Genomic DNA, 15,036 nt, shown 5'->3' on the forward strand with positions numbered 1-15,036 from the left:
ACATCCTTGTAACCTTTTTACATCAATGGCATTACAGATGTGTGAAACCAGAACCACATGCTGGTAAATTATGGCAGTCCAGGGCAGCTTGTTACATCTCACATCTCTCCTTGTAAGAAGCTCTCCACTACTTACATCAGGGCTCAGCACAACTGCTTTTCCAGTGATGGCTTTGGAGTGGCTGTACAAGGAAAGTTTCATGTAACAACTTCTTTTTAAATAGAAAAGGTTATATGTATATGAGACAAGATGTACGTGCTCATGGGTGTTCACACATACAAATATTAGCTGGTTGTTCACAGTTAAATTTTAAAGGCGATTTTACGAAGTCTGATAAATTCTGGTTGGTTTCTATTGTCTTTGTTACTTCATTGCCTCGGTACATAAAACCAGATTTTTTTTTCAATAGTGTAAGTTAATAAATTCAAGGAGTTGCTACTTACAACTGGTCTGGCTATCCAAGAATTAAATTACTCAAGAATATTCTATCACCTTTTGCCAAAATTGCTTGGAACGCAATGTGTATAAAACACCATAAGAAACAGAACTGTAATCCAAAATCTCTTCCAAACTGCATTAGTACATTTCGACATAGCTATCACTCCACATTTCATTTTTGACTGTAATAATTCAGTCCACTCAGTGTGACTTATTCTAAAGTGATGCATACAGAACAGCCATGTAATCCTTGGAGATGATGCATCACTTCTGCTTGGGAACTTAGCCCTGATTAGCAAGGTAATTAAATATAAGTCTAAAGTGAAGCACATTAATATTCTTACTCTCTTCAGCAGTACTGTTCACATGCTTCCAAGTGGACCAACCGTTCCAGTTGTGTACCTCACAACATTTCCCTGCTACAACAATGGTCTAGGTAATCTAACGTGACCTGTGGATGATTCTTGCCATCACACCTCTTTTCATGTTTCTGCTGTGCTCTGGCAGTCTGTGATGGCTGTCCTGCTGCAGATGGGATGGGCAGCTCTGAAACAGGACAAGGCTCCAGCCTACCAGGAAACAGTGCAGCTCCTTCTCAAGTGGGGCTAAAGTGGAACTGGAGGACAGCTCCAGGAGGCATTTGGTGTCTTTGTCACAGTGGGAGAAAGCAATGAAAATGGAAATGGTCCCTGTCACCTGCTGTGGCCATTCCCGTGCTTGTATAAAGAAATGGATCTGCTGAGGGTCTGATTCAGCCAAGAAAGACACTGTCAGTTCTTTGTAGGCTGTAGAGATCAAGAAATATTATCTATCCTTTATGGACTACTTGGATAAACGATGCAAACCTTATTTTGATTCCTTTTATCATCCATGTTTAGTTACTCCAGCACAGACAGTAGAGAAAGTTGTAAATTGCCAGTGACCTGAATTATTTATTCCTTTAATTATGATTCAGTTCCAAAGATCTCAGAGCCTTAGAAATGGAGCATGACAAAAAAAAGTAAAATAAATGACAACATTGGAAGGAACCAACAAATATGAGCTCAGAAGCTGGACAAAGAGTCCAACAAACCACTACAGTGTGGTTTCCAAATTAAATTCCTCTTTAGCCAAATCTATACTTAAAAATAACTAATCGGACTAATTATTCTGAATTTTCATGTAAAACTATGTTCAAATTCTATTTATTCTTGCCCTACATTAGTGAAGCAGATGAAGAAACAGTCTCTCATGTTAGTCTCTCATATGACATTCAAATAACCCTCAAAGCCAGATCAAAGCACACAGACATAGCTGTCCTGTGATACCTGCAGTCCATCTCATCAAGTAGCTAAAGCCGCTGCAGCACTGGACACTTGGGAGAAAGCTGCAAAAAAATCCTGGAGAAAGCCATTACAGAATTAACCCCTGGCTAAATTTCTCCCTGACTCCCATTAAGTGGAAGCTGACTGTAATTTTGATGTTGGTTGATCTTCATCTGTTCTGAGATGCCTGTGTATTTTTAATTTTTATTCTAACAACCATGGTCTTATCGTAAGCCACATAAATGTCTTGTTCTGCATCCTGCCAGTTCTTAACCTCAGTGACATTCTGTGAGAGTAAGCACCACATTCAAACTGAAAATACATGAATCTGCTCCACACGATCAGCCTGAAGATGTCTGCTTTTAATTTAACTGGTGTCTGCCTCTCCCTCATTGAACGAGAGGCAAAAAGAAGTACTCAGACTCCTGCACTTCGTAAGTTATACTTTCTGCCTCCACTATTTCAACAGGTTTGGTAAGACTACTACCTCAATAGCAGATACATAACCACATCTCTCACACAGAAATTAATTCTATTTGCTGTATGCTGTTTCCTTTCCTCCTCAAAAATCAGCCAGAGTAGAGACTGTGGTCCATAACCACGGTCCCTTGGAGATTGCTGATCAGAAAGAGCAGTAAAGCATTGATAGATGTAGCATGCAAAGATTTTTAGCTTATGCTTACATGACCTTCTCATAAACACCATTAAGTTGTTTTGGACAAGTGCCATACTTGCAGTATGCACAGGAAAATTTCCTGCAAGCAAGAGAACCATTAACAAGTTCTTCCTGATGGAGTTGAACAATATTTCATTGGGGAGAAAAAGGGAAGAAAAGTGAGGTCATGGCGGAAAAAAAAAAGGCAGCCAAGTGAAGACTGCTGTTATTCAACTCAAACACTGTGATGTCATTAAAGATCAGAAAAGGCAGAAAAATATGATATAGTAAGTATGACAGAGGACACTTTTTCTCCTACAGTTAGATCTGGATAAAAAACTGAAACCTTGAATTCCTAGTTCCAGAAAAATGGAATACTAAAATAATCTGTTAGACCTATAGACAAAACATGTTTATCTAACAAGATAGTATAACCTGTTGAAGAGAATAATAATGTGCATCTCTCAGGCAAGGATTTCCCATCAGTAAATTTACCTCTGAAGACAACAGCAACAACAACAGATGGTCAGTGGCGCATGAGTGGACAAGTAAAATCACTTTTCTGGTCTGAAAAAAACCTACCATCTACAGCTTCCAAAAACTGATTCAATTTATACCATCCAAACAGTGGCTTGCCTCAGTTGTGAGGGATCCTGGTCATGAGCAAGCTGCACTGCTTATGGGAGCAGGCCTGGGTATGCCAGGACTTTAGGGAGGGCAGTAAGATCTCCAGCTCTCCTGGATGCAGTCTCTAGCCCTGCACAGATAACCTCTGCCAGGCACTGCAAACACAGCTCTGTTCCATGGATGAGCTGGGAGAAAAAAGAGCGAGAGGTGTGAACTGTCCTTCTTCCTTTTGAGGCTGTAAGGTCTCCGAGGTTCAGAAGCACCAGCTGAAGTGTCAGCGTGTTTAACTCCTGCCCCTGGTGATCCCAGCCCGCAGGAACCCATAGAGCTTGCTGAGACACCACCAGGGAAACCTGCTGTGGTGGGGCCATGTTTACCAGTTCATAAAGCTGTATGTGGCTTGTCAGTAGAGCAGTGCTCCCATTACCACCCTCCTCAACCCCAGCTGTTGTCAAAGCAGTAAATTAAATGAGAGTATAAATCCTGCAGTTCTTATCAGCTATACAGCACTTCATTTCAGACCACTTTTAAAGACAACAGTCCAAGAATTAAGCTTTCCTCTCAGAAGAACTAACAACATAGGAAATACTGATGTCTCCCAGCATTCCTCATGTGGGTTGGATCATTCCTGACCTAACCTTAGCTCAGCACTGATATTTGGGAATGGTCAGCTGACCCAGAGCAGCCAGGTCAGTGTGTCAGCCCCGTAGGTGAGCTGCTGCATGCTGTTGGCCCCCTACTATTCCAAACCCTGTTGGTTAGTTACAACCACCTCAGTGGTGATTTAACAAATCCATCTAAATCTGCATTTAGCTGAGGGGCAACAACTTCTCTAAATGGCTGTGTTAATTGCTTACATTCTCTGATCTTCTCTCTAAGTGCCTTCAGAATGAGGATGTGACACCCTGATGTTCTGTGTGACTGTCCTTCCAGGGAGTGAGCATGGAAAACGCCTATTACATGACTTTAGAGTCTGGCAGCATACACTTACCCCAAATAATTCTCTGTTCCAGCTTCCCTCCTAAGAAGTTTAGCACTGCTTTAGTAGCAGTAAAAAGAAGCTTTAAGTTGCAGCTCAAACCAAGTAAAATTCTCCACACTGTCTCCTGTTACAAGCTGAGCAATTTTAATATGTCAAGACACAAAGCAAAATATGAATTCTGGGCCTATGATTCTAAATCTGATAACCAAAAGCCATCCAATGCTGTTTTATATTCATGCATTAGTAAGTTTATTGTGTGCAGAGTGCTGCACTTGGAGCAAGCACTTCTTCCAACACAAGGGATGCAATTTACTTCCTCATGCCAGTATTATCAGACCAGTTGTTGCCAACTCTTAGGAATTTAATACATCTTGAGATACTTGTTGTTTGGTTTTTTTAACACATATAGAGACAGATAATTATATGACAGTCTTAGCTTGCTGGGTTTTTTTGTTGGAGCAAGGAGAGGGGAGATGACAAGTTTAAATCTCAAAAGGGCCAGAGAAAAGTTTTTTAAAAAAACCAAAACAGCCTTAAGATAAAAGCTCAAGGTCTTCTACAGTATTTGCATGATACCAGGGGCCTAATTTTTGAATTTTCTGGGTTGGTAAAATTAATTCAATGATTTTCAGGATTTCTTGCTGTGATTTAACCCTCTCCATTGTTGTCTCACAACCAAGTTCCAAGAGCGCTACTACTTTTCCCCTTGTTCTTTTGGCTATTACAAACAACAAGTTGCCTACACCTACTCACTAAAAATAATAAAAGGCATATTTCCAGCTTACCCACAAACTTCTGTGGGGTGGAGCTTTTACGCTTTCCCATGTTGCTTGTCAGCTTCTCTATAACAGCAGGTCTCTCAAAAGGCACCACAGAAATATTGTTGTCCATCACAGGCTCTTGTTCCTTACAATCTTCCATAGGAGGTACTACACAAAACCAAAAAATCATATCAGACAGGTCTGGTCCACACTTCACAGACAACACAAATCATTTGAGCTCTGCTGACTGTGCAACAAGTGCAACACAACATAAAGCAAGGTGCAAGAACACACTGGGCATCAAGACAGCGATCACCTGTATGCAGAACCACATTTACAAAACACCTCTCATTGGGACCATCTTATTTAGCAGAAGCCCAATATTAAAAGACTTGTTTTGCTATGGACACTCAAGATCCCCAGCGAGGAGGGGACACTTCTGAAAACTCACTCTGTAGATGACATTTTGTATTATTCCCCCTTCCACATGGTCACCTGTCACCAATGTAAATGTTTAGTTATCATTCTTTGTGTATTCCATTAACTTCACACTTATCATACAGAATACTTACTCTTATTATTATTATTTTTGCACTAATCTCAATGATTAAAAATCACACAAGGCATCGACGAGTTGTGTTTCCTGGGCCTGGTTGTGTGTTCCCTAAGACAAGTCTTCTCAAATGAAGGATCAGTTTGCTAAACCATGATTCCTCTTTCTGCACATGAGAATGTAAAATCAACACACACTGTACTGGAATTACAGGATTAACATCACATGGAAAGTCCCTTCAAAATCAGATGTAGAAACTATCAATTTTTGATTAATATTTTATCCCCTCAAACACAGATCTAACAACCTGTGAAAGGAGGTTTTCTGCATCTGTCTTACCACTTTTTTGGAATCTGCAGGGATCATTCCTGTGCTAACTACATCAAGGGAATGCTCACACATTGTCTTTGAGACAACAACAAGAAATCAATGACCCCTTCTGACTTTACTCATTTTCTTCTTCCTCACTTCTTGGGTTAGGGAATAAGGTGTTGGAGCAAAAGTATAGGAATTGCACAGGCTTCTGATCAGGGTAGTGACTCATACAGGGTTTCATGCCACTGGGGTCAGAGCTATTCCCCAAGTGCCAACAAAGTGCTCTGTTTTTGTTGAACATCCTCTTATAAACACCAAGAAGGGCCAGTGGTACAAGACTGGGGATCAGGCCCAGGGAGTCATAGAATCACAGAATCAGGTGGGTTGGAAGGGACCTCCAAGATCATGAAGTCCAACCCTTGATCCACTACCACTGCGGTTACTAGACCATGGCACTAAGTGCCAAGACATTTGCAAAATATACCAAGTGTGATTCCACATATAGCTCTGCTCTGCTGCTGTGAATGGGATACCTGGCCTAATTGTCCTGCAGTCATCTTCAGAAAGTGGCAAGAGAAACTTGACAAGTATCAGCCACTATTCCATGTGCTAATGGCTTGGTTGAGACACAATAAAATTATTTGAGGTGAAGAATGTATGGCAGAGAAATAGAAACTGTGATGACATGGCTCAGAGTTCCTACAATTTGTAAACTGCATTAGATCAACCTTCCAGTGAAGTCATGGGTACTGCAGAGGTAGTAGAGGAGGACTCACACCCATGTGTTCTGCCAGCCCTCCTCCTGTCTCTCACCATAGCAGCCTTTTGTGTCACAGACACCTTCTCCCAGAGACAGTGCCATAAATGAACACCACCAGACTACTTCCCTCCCATGTAACCGTACCACCTTCAGGATCCTGACATGGAACAATCAGTCCCCTGTTCTTAAACACTCAGCTGTTTGCTAGCACATAATATATGAAAAATGGGGTGTTAAAAGCCTCTGCCTTCTTTCTAGTAAGGAAGAGCAAATACCAGGCAATTACAAAACATAATATCTGCTCAGGTGAACTTCTCAATTCAGACATTTGTAATAAGAAAACATGGCAATTTATTCATTTAATTCCATTTGTGCCTCTGCTGCTATGGAAAGCTGAGTACTTTGAGGCTTGGAATCTACCATATGCTATAAAATGATTTACTCTGCTGCTTTTTTACTTGTACAGGATGCTCCTCCTGAGAAATACAATGGTTTCTCATTTACAAGGCAGTCCTGCTGGCATCACTGAAAGGGAGGAAAAAAATCCCATAAATATGAAATGAATCTAATGTTGCAACAAAATGGGATGCAGTGTTCAAGTGACCTAATTAATGCCCAATGCAGACTGGGAGGTTTGGAATACTTTAATAGCTAAGGGTAAAGTTTTAAGGTTAATTAAACACTGTGCTTGGTCAGGAGCTATCTGCAATAGTCGAGTATTTACCAAGGAGATTTGGGAAGAAAGGGAAGATTATGTGTGCTGATTTTTACTGGGAACTGGATCTGACTGTCCTTTGGCTTACCCAAACTCAGTGTATGCATGCACACACACGCATGAAACCCTGGCTGCTCACTCACTGCCATGGACCGGGTTCACCTGAGTGACACTTCAAAGATTTCCAGCCCCTGGAAAGGGACAGGACACAGGAGGCTGGTGGTGTGGCAGGGAGGTGCTCTAAATCCCTCCTAGGAACACAAGCTCAAAGCATGCTGGCTTTGCAGGAATGCACTTATCCACAAAACCACTCAAAACCTCCTGACTAGTTTCACTGCCACCTGAATAAGCCCCAAATGTAACAACATTTGTAGGGTCTCATAACAATTAAGTAATAATTAAATAATTCTACTGCTGGGCATATGTGTGTAAAATTTCCTACACAGAATCTGAAACCTTTCTTCCATGAAAAATGAATAGTGCTAAAAAAGACATCTGCTCTTCTCTAAGTCAGGTAAAAATCCTACTCGGACTCCTTTTAAAAGTAAAATCATCATGAGTAAAAGCATTTTCTTTTCTACCTTTCATGCTGCAGGCACTTTTTCCCACCTCAGAACTCAAGTCTCTAATCCAGGGCATGGCTCTTTTGCAACAGAATCAATGAATCACACCAATATTTGTGTTACGATGGGAATAAGTTAGCAGAACGTGTTTTGTTATGCAGATTTCCTGGGAGAAGGGAGAGAGGGAAATGGTCTAGTTTCTGAAACCATTTAAATGACAGGCAAAACTGGACCAAACAGGTGAGATGTCACATTTCAGAAACCCAAAGCTTTAAGCTAAGGAGCACATTGTCAATTCTAGGTACATTAATTTTCATTTCAATTTTAAAAGGTATACAAATAAAGGAAAAATAGCTCAGCTTGCATCACTTCTGTTTTGTTTTGTTTTGAAGGAAAACACAGAATAAAAAAGGGGAAAACCAAACCAATCAAACACAACCACCAGTTCTCACCAATCAGCTGCTCTGTGGTAGAAGCTCATGTGTACAGATTTACTCAGCAGTAAATGCAATTCCTTTTTTGTTGTAGTTCATCACACGTCATAGCAGGAGCAACCAAAGAACAGCTGGCAGGTCATAACTAGCTTAGAGCAACTCATTTTACACTGAGAACTTACAGTCTCAGCCCAGGAAGACTTTTTTTATTCTACAAATCAAGCTTATATTCCATGAAAAGCCCATGAAACATACTCCATGAGTATGTTTTTGTTCAGGGATGCTCTTAATCAGCTATCAGGGTGTGCTCCTGGATTGCCCATGAAAACATTCACTATCCCTAACACTGTAAATATGCTCAATAGCAGTTAACATGAAATGTTTCTAAGCCCAAACTCTCAATTCACAAACCTCTACAGTCTTCAGAACAAAGTCTTTCTTTTGTTGATGATACTGGTCTTTCAATCATACAGCTCAAAGTGACTATCTCTGAGTTTTTCCTTCTTTATTTGTAAAAAACCACATGAACTATTAAAAAAGTTTATATCATTCCAGTGAGGAATGAACAGGAGGAGGGAAAAAGAAGTAAAAAAATTACCCAGTGTGTGTTTTGCAGATAAATACTTTTGTGTGCAAACACCAGACACTGGGCTAAGTCTCAGCTGGTATAAATTAGTATTACTCCATCAACCTCAATTTCCTTTCTGAAGCTCACAATATTGCTATTTAAAAGAAGTGTGTGTGTGCAGAGAAATGACAGGAAATATTCCCATGGACCCTGGTGTGAAGTCTCCTGTGGGACCAGCATTTTAACGATGTTTTAAGCAACCATGTAAGAGGGAAAGACACAAGGCCATTGTGTGTTTTCTGTGGAGCTGGCCTCTGAGCTTAGCACAGCCCAGGGATGGGCTTCTTTCTCTTTCTCCCGAAAAGAGCATCCTTCTCCATCCCACCAGAAGAATTTCCCTGGACTTTTTGCTCTGTGGAGGCGGAGAAGAAAGCATAACTGGGTGTAAATCATCGCTAGCCTTCAACATTTCTCCCTCTTCATTCCTGCAAAGGTCATGTTCTTGGCACTCAGAGACTGTCCCTTTTGTCACCCCCAATATGCCCTAGCCAGGAGACTGCAGACTAATTTCTCCCTCCAGGGCCAGCACTGCTCGGCTGAAAATTGCCAACAACCAAGTCATGGGAGCTCTCTTGCAGCATCTGTCCTGCTGAGCAGGCAACAGGACCACAAGGAGGGGCAGCTCAGCAAGCAACTGGCACCCCACAAGAGGATGGAGTGAGATGCAAACTTGCACATTCCTACCCACACAATAAAACTAGCCCTTCTGCCCCTCCTCTTGCTTCCCCTTGTGCCTTTAGTCAGGTGATTTAGCCATCTGCAAGACAGAGATAATTGAAATTAAAGGACTGATCAGGCCATGGTGAAAGCACCCATGTCTGTAACATGCCTACAAACTGATCATCTTGAGCACAATGCTTGAAAAAAATCCAAACCAAGTATTTGGAAAGAGAGTCCGGAAAACTCAGCCCCAATGGGATGCAAAATAAACCAGTGATCAAAATCTCCAAAGCATACTCTCAGTCATCCCCAAGAATATCATTTCAATGTGTGACATGGGAGAGAAGGAAATTAATACATTTTTTCAGAGTTATTCTAAGACCCAGCTTTAAGCTTAGTAATCATTTCTGTACTCTTCTCTGGTGCCTTTACAGTCCCAGGGGAAAGGACTTTGCTGCAGAGCTCTACAGGTTGGTGCTCGTGACTCTCATGCTGAGCTTCATGGGTGGGAGCAATGCTGGGATGAGAAGTGAGATTTACTACTGGTCCCAGCTGAATGTGGAGCTCCCTGTCGCTGCCTGTCCTCACTGTGCCCTCACTGAACAGCGAAATGAAGATAGCAGATCAAACATCCCCTTAAACATTCACCAGGGGAGGCACAGACATATTTGCCCGGAGGAGAAAGAGGCACTAGTTGAATTCAAAGTGCTGGTTTAAGCTAATTTTGTTGAGAAAAGTGAAGTGGTTGTGTGAACATTTCTATTTTAAGCCCAAGCAAAGTCAGTCAGGCTGTAAAGAAAAGAACTGTCCCGCATGGGGTTTGCACTGGTTTAACTTCAGTTGGTAGAAAAATCAATGCAAGGTCAGCCACTGCAGCTTCTTTGGGGAGACAAGGTTAAAGACTTGCCCCTCTCGTCATGGCATTAGGCAGCTCAGAAAAAGCTCTGGATTTTCTCAGAAATCTATCAACAAGAGTAAACCTAATTTTAACAAATAATTGAATAATAAACCCAGACATTGAGTGGAATTTGGGAAGCTCCTCCACAACGGGGTCTCAAACCTCCTGGCTGTCATAGCTACATCAGCCTACTGTTATTCCCTAAGGAAAGGCTGCCTGAAGTCATCACCTCCCTGGTTAACTAGACAGGCACACCCTCATAGCATGAAGAGTGTGTATTTTGTTGGGAATGAACTCAGTGGTTCAACTCCTTCTAAGTGCTCCAACAGACCAAGCCCACAACAGGTACCTTCAAACAGCAAAGCCCTGAAATCAGCCTGCCCACTGGCCAGCAAAAAGCCACCTCAGGCAGATAATCACTGACTTCAACACCTTTAAAGTCACCCATGACATTTTAAATGTTGATTTTAGTGTCCAGGGTGTCTATGAAGAGAGTAATTACTTAATAGAGTTGTATGAACATTTTGGCAATGACTACTAAATATATTTAAAATACCATTATAGGAATAAATTGTTCATGGAAAAGGACTATTTAAAATATTTTGGAGATTTTTGTCGCCAAAATATAGCCTGTATTAGCAATGCTGAATATATTTTATTTCAGCTTGGATTTTCAGGTTTTTAGAGATGATCTTTCAGAACTTCTACAGAGTTACTTTCCAAATGAAGCCATATGACTCCACTCAACAATGAAAAGCAAAAGGGAAAAAAGTGGAAGTGGTATTTTGCCTTTTCATTCACCCACAATCTAACTGGTTTGGGTATTCTTAGGTATATGATAATTTTTAATCAAAATGGAAAATGTACAATTTTAATATTTTCTGAATAGTATGAAATTTTAAACACTTCAAGTACCAAACATCTAAAGACAACTTTTAAAAGTAAAGAGATGACCAGTTTTAGAAGAGTTTATGAAACACTAATTTTGAATTAAATTGTAACCATTTTTGGACAGCTACCATTTAGCATTTAGTGCTACAGATTAAGCCTTCAACTCTGCAATCTGAGGCATTATGCTCATTATCCATACTAATAGCTCCAGAAATTTCTGAAAACAAATTCACAGAGTTTGACATTTCTTGCTTTCAACAATCTTTTGGCAATCTTCAGTCCTTATGTATATTAACACATGCAGTGTTAGTTAACATATTAATACTAGCACATGTAAATGCATACAAACATTTTTTGGTTATAATTGCTTTCAACAACTCTATCAAATTCCATTCTGCTCTAGTGATTTTTACATCTATCCCTCCCTTTTTTGGAGGGATAAGATAATATTACAGAAAGTAGAAATAATGACTTCTGAATACTTTCACCATCCTTATAATTATTACTCACTATCAGAAAGGAGTGGGAAGGGAATCACACATTTTACACATGGCTTCGGCCCCCAACATAAGAAGGATGTGGACCTGTTGGACTGAGTCATGAAGACGCACTGAGGGCTTGAGCACCTCTGATATAGAGACAGGCTGAGAGGGCTGGGGTTGCTCAGCCTGCAGAAGAGAAGGCCTCAGGAGGACTTCCAGTGTCTAAAGGAGCTGCAAGAGAGCTGGAGAAGGACTTGGGACAAGGGCAGGGAGAGACAAGACGAGGGAATGGTTTTACACTGACAGAGGGCAGGGTTAGATGGGATACTGGGATGAAATTCTTCCCTGTGAGGGTGGTGAGGCCCTGGCACAGGTTGCTCAGAGAACCTGTGGCTGCCCCACCCCTGGAAGTGTTCAAGACCAGGCTGGACGGGGCCTGGAGCAGCCTGGTCTAGTGGAAGGTGTCCCTGGCCATGGCAGGGGTTTGTAGCTATATGATCTCTAAGGTCTCTTTCATCCCAAACTGTTCTATGATTCTATGACATGACTTTTAGGGTAATTTTTCTCAGGTGACTTTGCTTCATTTTCGTCTCTGTATATTTTTACATACTAAAAAGCTAAATACTGACAACACAAAACCAGCAAAAATGTTGCTGTTAAACTGGACAGAGTGAGGATTTTAGCCTATCTTTTCTCCTTCTGCCTATCTGAATATAAACAATCTCTAAATTGGAAACGATACAAAGATGAAAGGAAGGAAGAAAAACAAGACGGAAAAAAACCCACAAGAGATGCTCCAAGTCCAAGTGCCCTCAGCAGACGGTTTGCACCCACCATGGTGACTCATGACCTGCCCAGCAGCCTCCATACTGACATTCTGCAGATAGTTGTGGCAGCGTTCCTTGTGCTCCTCCAGCGAACTGCGCTGCTTGTAGCTCCGGCCACAGTAGTTGCACTTGTGAGGCTTCCCCACTGCGGAAAGAATGAGAGCATGGGGTCAAATCCACTCCAACCCGCTTCTGCAATCAGAAAGACTCTCACCTTTGCCACAAACAACTCTCTTGTGGTGGAAAGACACCTAAGAAAGGTTACTCGAGTCCCAGGCCTTTTCCCCAGCCCTGTTTTCCCACCGCACACACCTCCTCCCACCCGCCGGGTACTTTGCCCCATGCGTTTTTCACACTGAGGCGCTGTATCAGCAGAAGGAAAAGGAGGCGGACTTGGTTGCAAAGCAAATAAACAGATGCTGAGAGGGGAAAAAATACCAGCCAGCTGAATCACACCCCAGCACTGCCTGCGTGTCACCAAGTCTCGTGGGAAAGAAACTTCTGACATATTTTGCCCATGGCATGAACAAAAACGAGCTGCCCCAGTGGCCTAATTCTTCTCCCAATCATGGGGAAACCCATTACATGGCCCAGAGGAGTTCTTTCACTGAGAAAACTTTGCCAAAACTACTAAGGGAAGGTTGGAAAATAAACAGAAAGTAACTTTGGTAACTGCACTGTTACATGTCACAACTGAGCAACCACCAGTAATTCAGAGACCAGATAATATTGAATATATATTATATAAATCTATATACATCTAAACATATATACGTAAAAATATAAAAGCCATGTACAATTAAAATCAAGCCAGATGAATGCAAGATGTAACTCCAGTTTTAAATATTTTTTTTGTTTTGCTCAGCAGCATTATGCACAAATGGCAAAGGCTTCTTAATACATGCAAAACCTGGCACCAAATTCTCATAAATTATATCCTTTTCATAGCATGTCATTAAGAAACCACAAGAATGGCCTAGCCCAAGGCCAGAAAGCTAGCCAGAAGGTATTTTGCCAAGCGGTGCTAATAAAGGCTTTTAATATAATTTAAACTTGTAGAACACGAACATTTATCCTTTAATAACTAAAGAGCTATTAAGTTAGTGCTACAAGTCTAGTAAAACACCATCGGCTGTGAATTTCAGAGCTGGCTGAGGGATGGGGAAGGTCAAACTTCTCCCAGAGTTTTGAAAATCTTCAGTAAGAATTTTAGTTTCTGGTCAAAGAAATTGAGAACATCCTCTGTTGGATAATATTCATGTTTCTATTGGGTTTGTCCCAATACTGAAAGCTTTTCACACTCATTTACTTAATGAAATCTGAGCTGTACTAATTGAAGCCAAACTGCACCGTCACCCCTGGGAAGGGAAAAAGCAGGGGAAGCTGTGGGGAGGACAGCTGCAGTCAAGAAGAAGCTGGGCAGAGGGTTCCTGGTGCTGGGGTTGGAGCCCCAAACATGGAAAACCCGGAATCAGGGCAATTCTCTGGGCCCTCTGCAGGACCAGCACATGCCACATCACCCCATAATGGAAAATGAAAAAGCCTGAGCCTGAGGAACCAGAGTTGGTCCAACAGTTTCACATGGTTTTATCTCAGAAAAAAAGGGATTTGATGAAATGAACATGCTTGCAGAAAGCTTCAGTTTTTCCCAAGGAGTTTGTGTGTGCAGTTCAGTGACACAACCAAGTCTTCCACCAGGGAAAAAAAAAAAAAGCTGCTTTTAATAAGTATCAAAACTGTGGATTTTTTTATTTAGAGATAAGATTAAGATCATCAACAAAGTGTGTCTGAGACTAAAGAGTCATTGTGGCCTTTATTTTACTTTGCTCACTTGCTTTACACTGTTGCCATAAGTGATGCTGGTAATGGAAATCTCAGTGGAGGCCCCAGCGTGAGGCTCATTATCATTCCCAGAATAACTGCCCTTGATGTGAATGATCTGGATCAAGCCCCAGCTCTTAAACATAAACCAGCCAGCTCATTCTGGAGGCACCTTTAGGAAAACTCACTGGAGGCTCCCTAGGATGGAAAGACTTTTCTAATCACCATTACAACGCTTCATCATGCATCTAGATGGCATCAATGTCTGTCAGTCCGATGCTCTCATTAGAAGCTAATATGGTGTCTAATAAAAAAAAAATCCAGTGCAATGGAAGGGATCATGTTAACTGAGCTGAACCAGTTTGGCCACACCAGGTTATCAAGCAATTTAGATAAACTGTAAGACACAAAGGAAAAGGATGATTGCTTGCAGCTATTCAAGGCAGACATAATTAATTAAATTATTATCATTTAACACAGAAATATTCTGCTACAAGCTCACATTACAGAAAAATAATTGATTCAACAATCAAAAAAGAGGTTCTATTAGACCTCTTCAAATGGTTGCTCCCTGCATTGCAACCATTTCAGTAACTTTTCACACACAACATGGCAGAGTTTTACCAGTAATATCTAGGATGGTCATCTACCTAAATTCCATCAAATTTCAATGTTAATAGAGATGATAAAAGTTAATGATAAAGGCATGATTTTTACACGCA

The 15,036-nt window shown here is 41.2% G+C and overlaps 1 protein-coding gene across 7 annotated transcripts in view; it reads right to left on the minus strand.

Moving 5' to 3' along the window:
* Positions 1-15,036, minus strand: part of IKZF2 (IKAROS family zinc finger 2) — a 119,487-nt gene that overhangs the window by 11,435 nt on the left and 93,016 nt on the right. For 5 of the 7 annotated variants that reach the window (XM_027637186.1, XM_027637188.1, XM_027637182.1 and 2 more), the window contains 2 exons: positions 12,453-12,638; positions 4,792-4,935 (listed from right to left, as the gene is read on the minus strand). In XM_027637186.1, coding sequence (XP_027492987.1) covers positions 4,792-4,935; positions 12,453-12,638 — 330 coding nt within the window. The remainder of the gene's footprint in view (positions 1-4,791; positions 4,936-12,452; positions 12,639-15,036) is intronic. The other 2 variants (XM_027637187.1, XM_027637185.1) reach the window with 1 other exon arrangement.

This window comes from Corapipo altera, unplaced genomic scaffold (genome assembly GCF_003945725.1).
Source record: "Corapipo altera isolate COAL_440 unplaced genomic scaffold, ASM394572v1 45, whole genome shotgun sequence".
Classification (NCBI taxonomy): Eukaryota; Metazoa; Chordata; class Aves; order Passeriformes; family Pipridae; genus Corapipo; species Corapipo altera.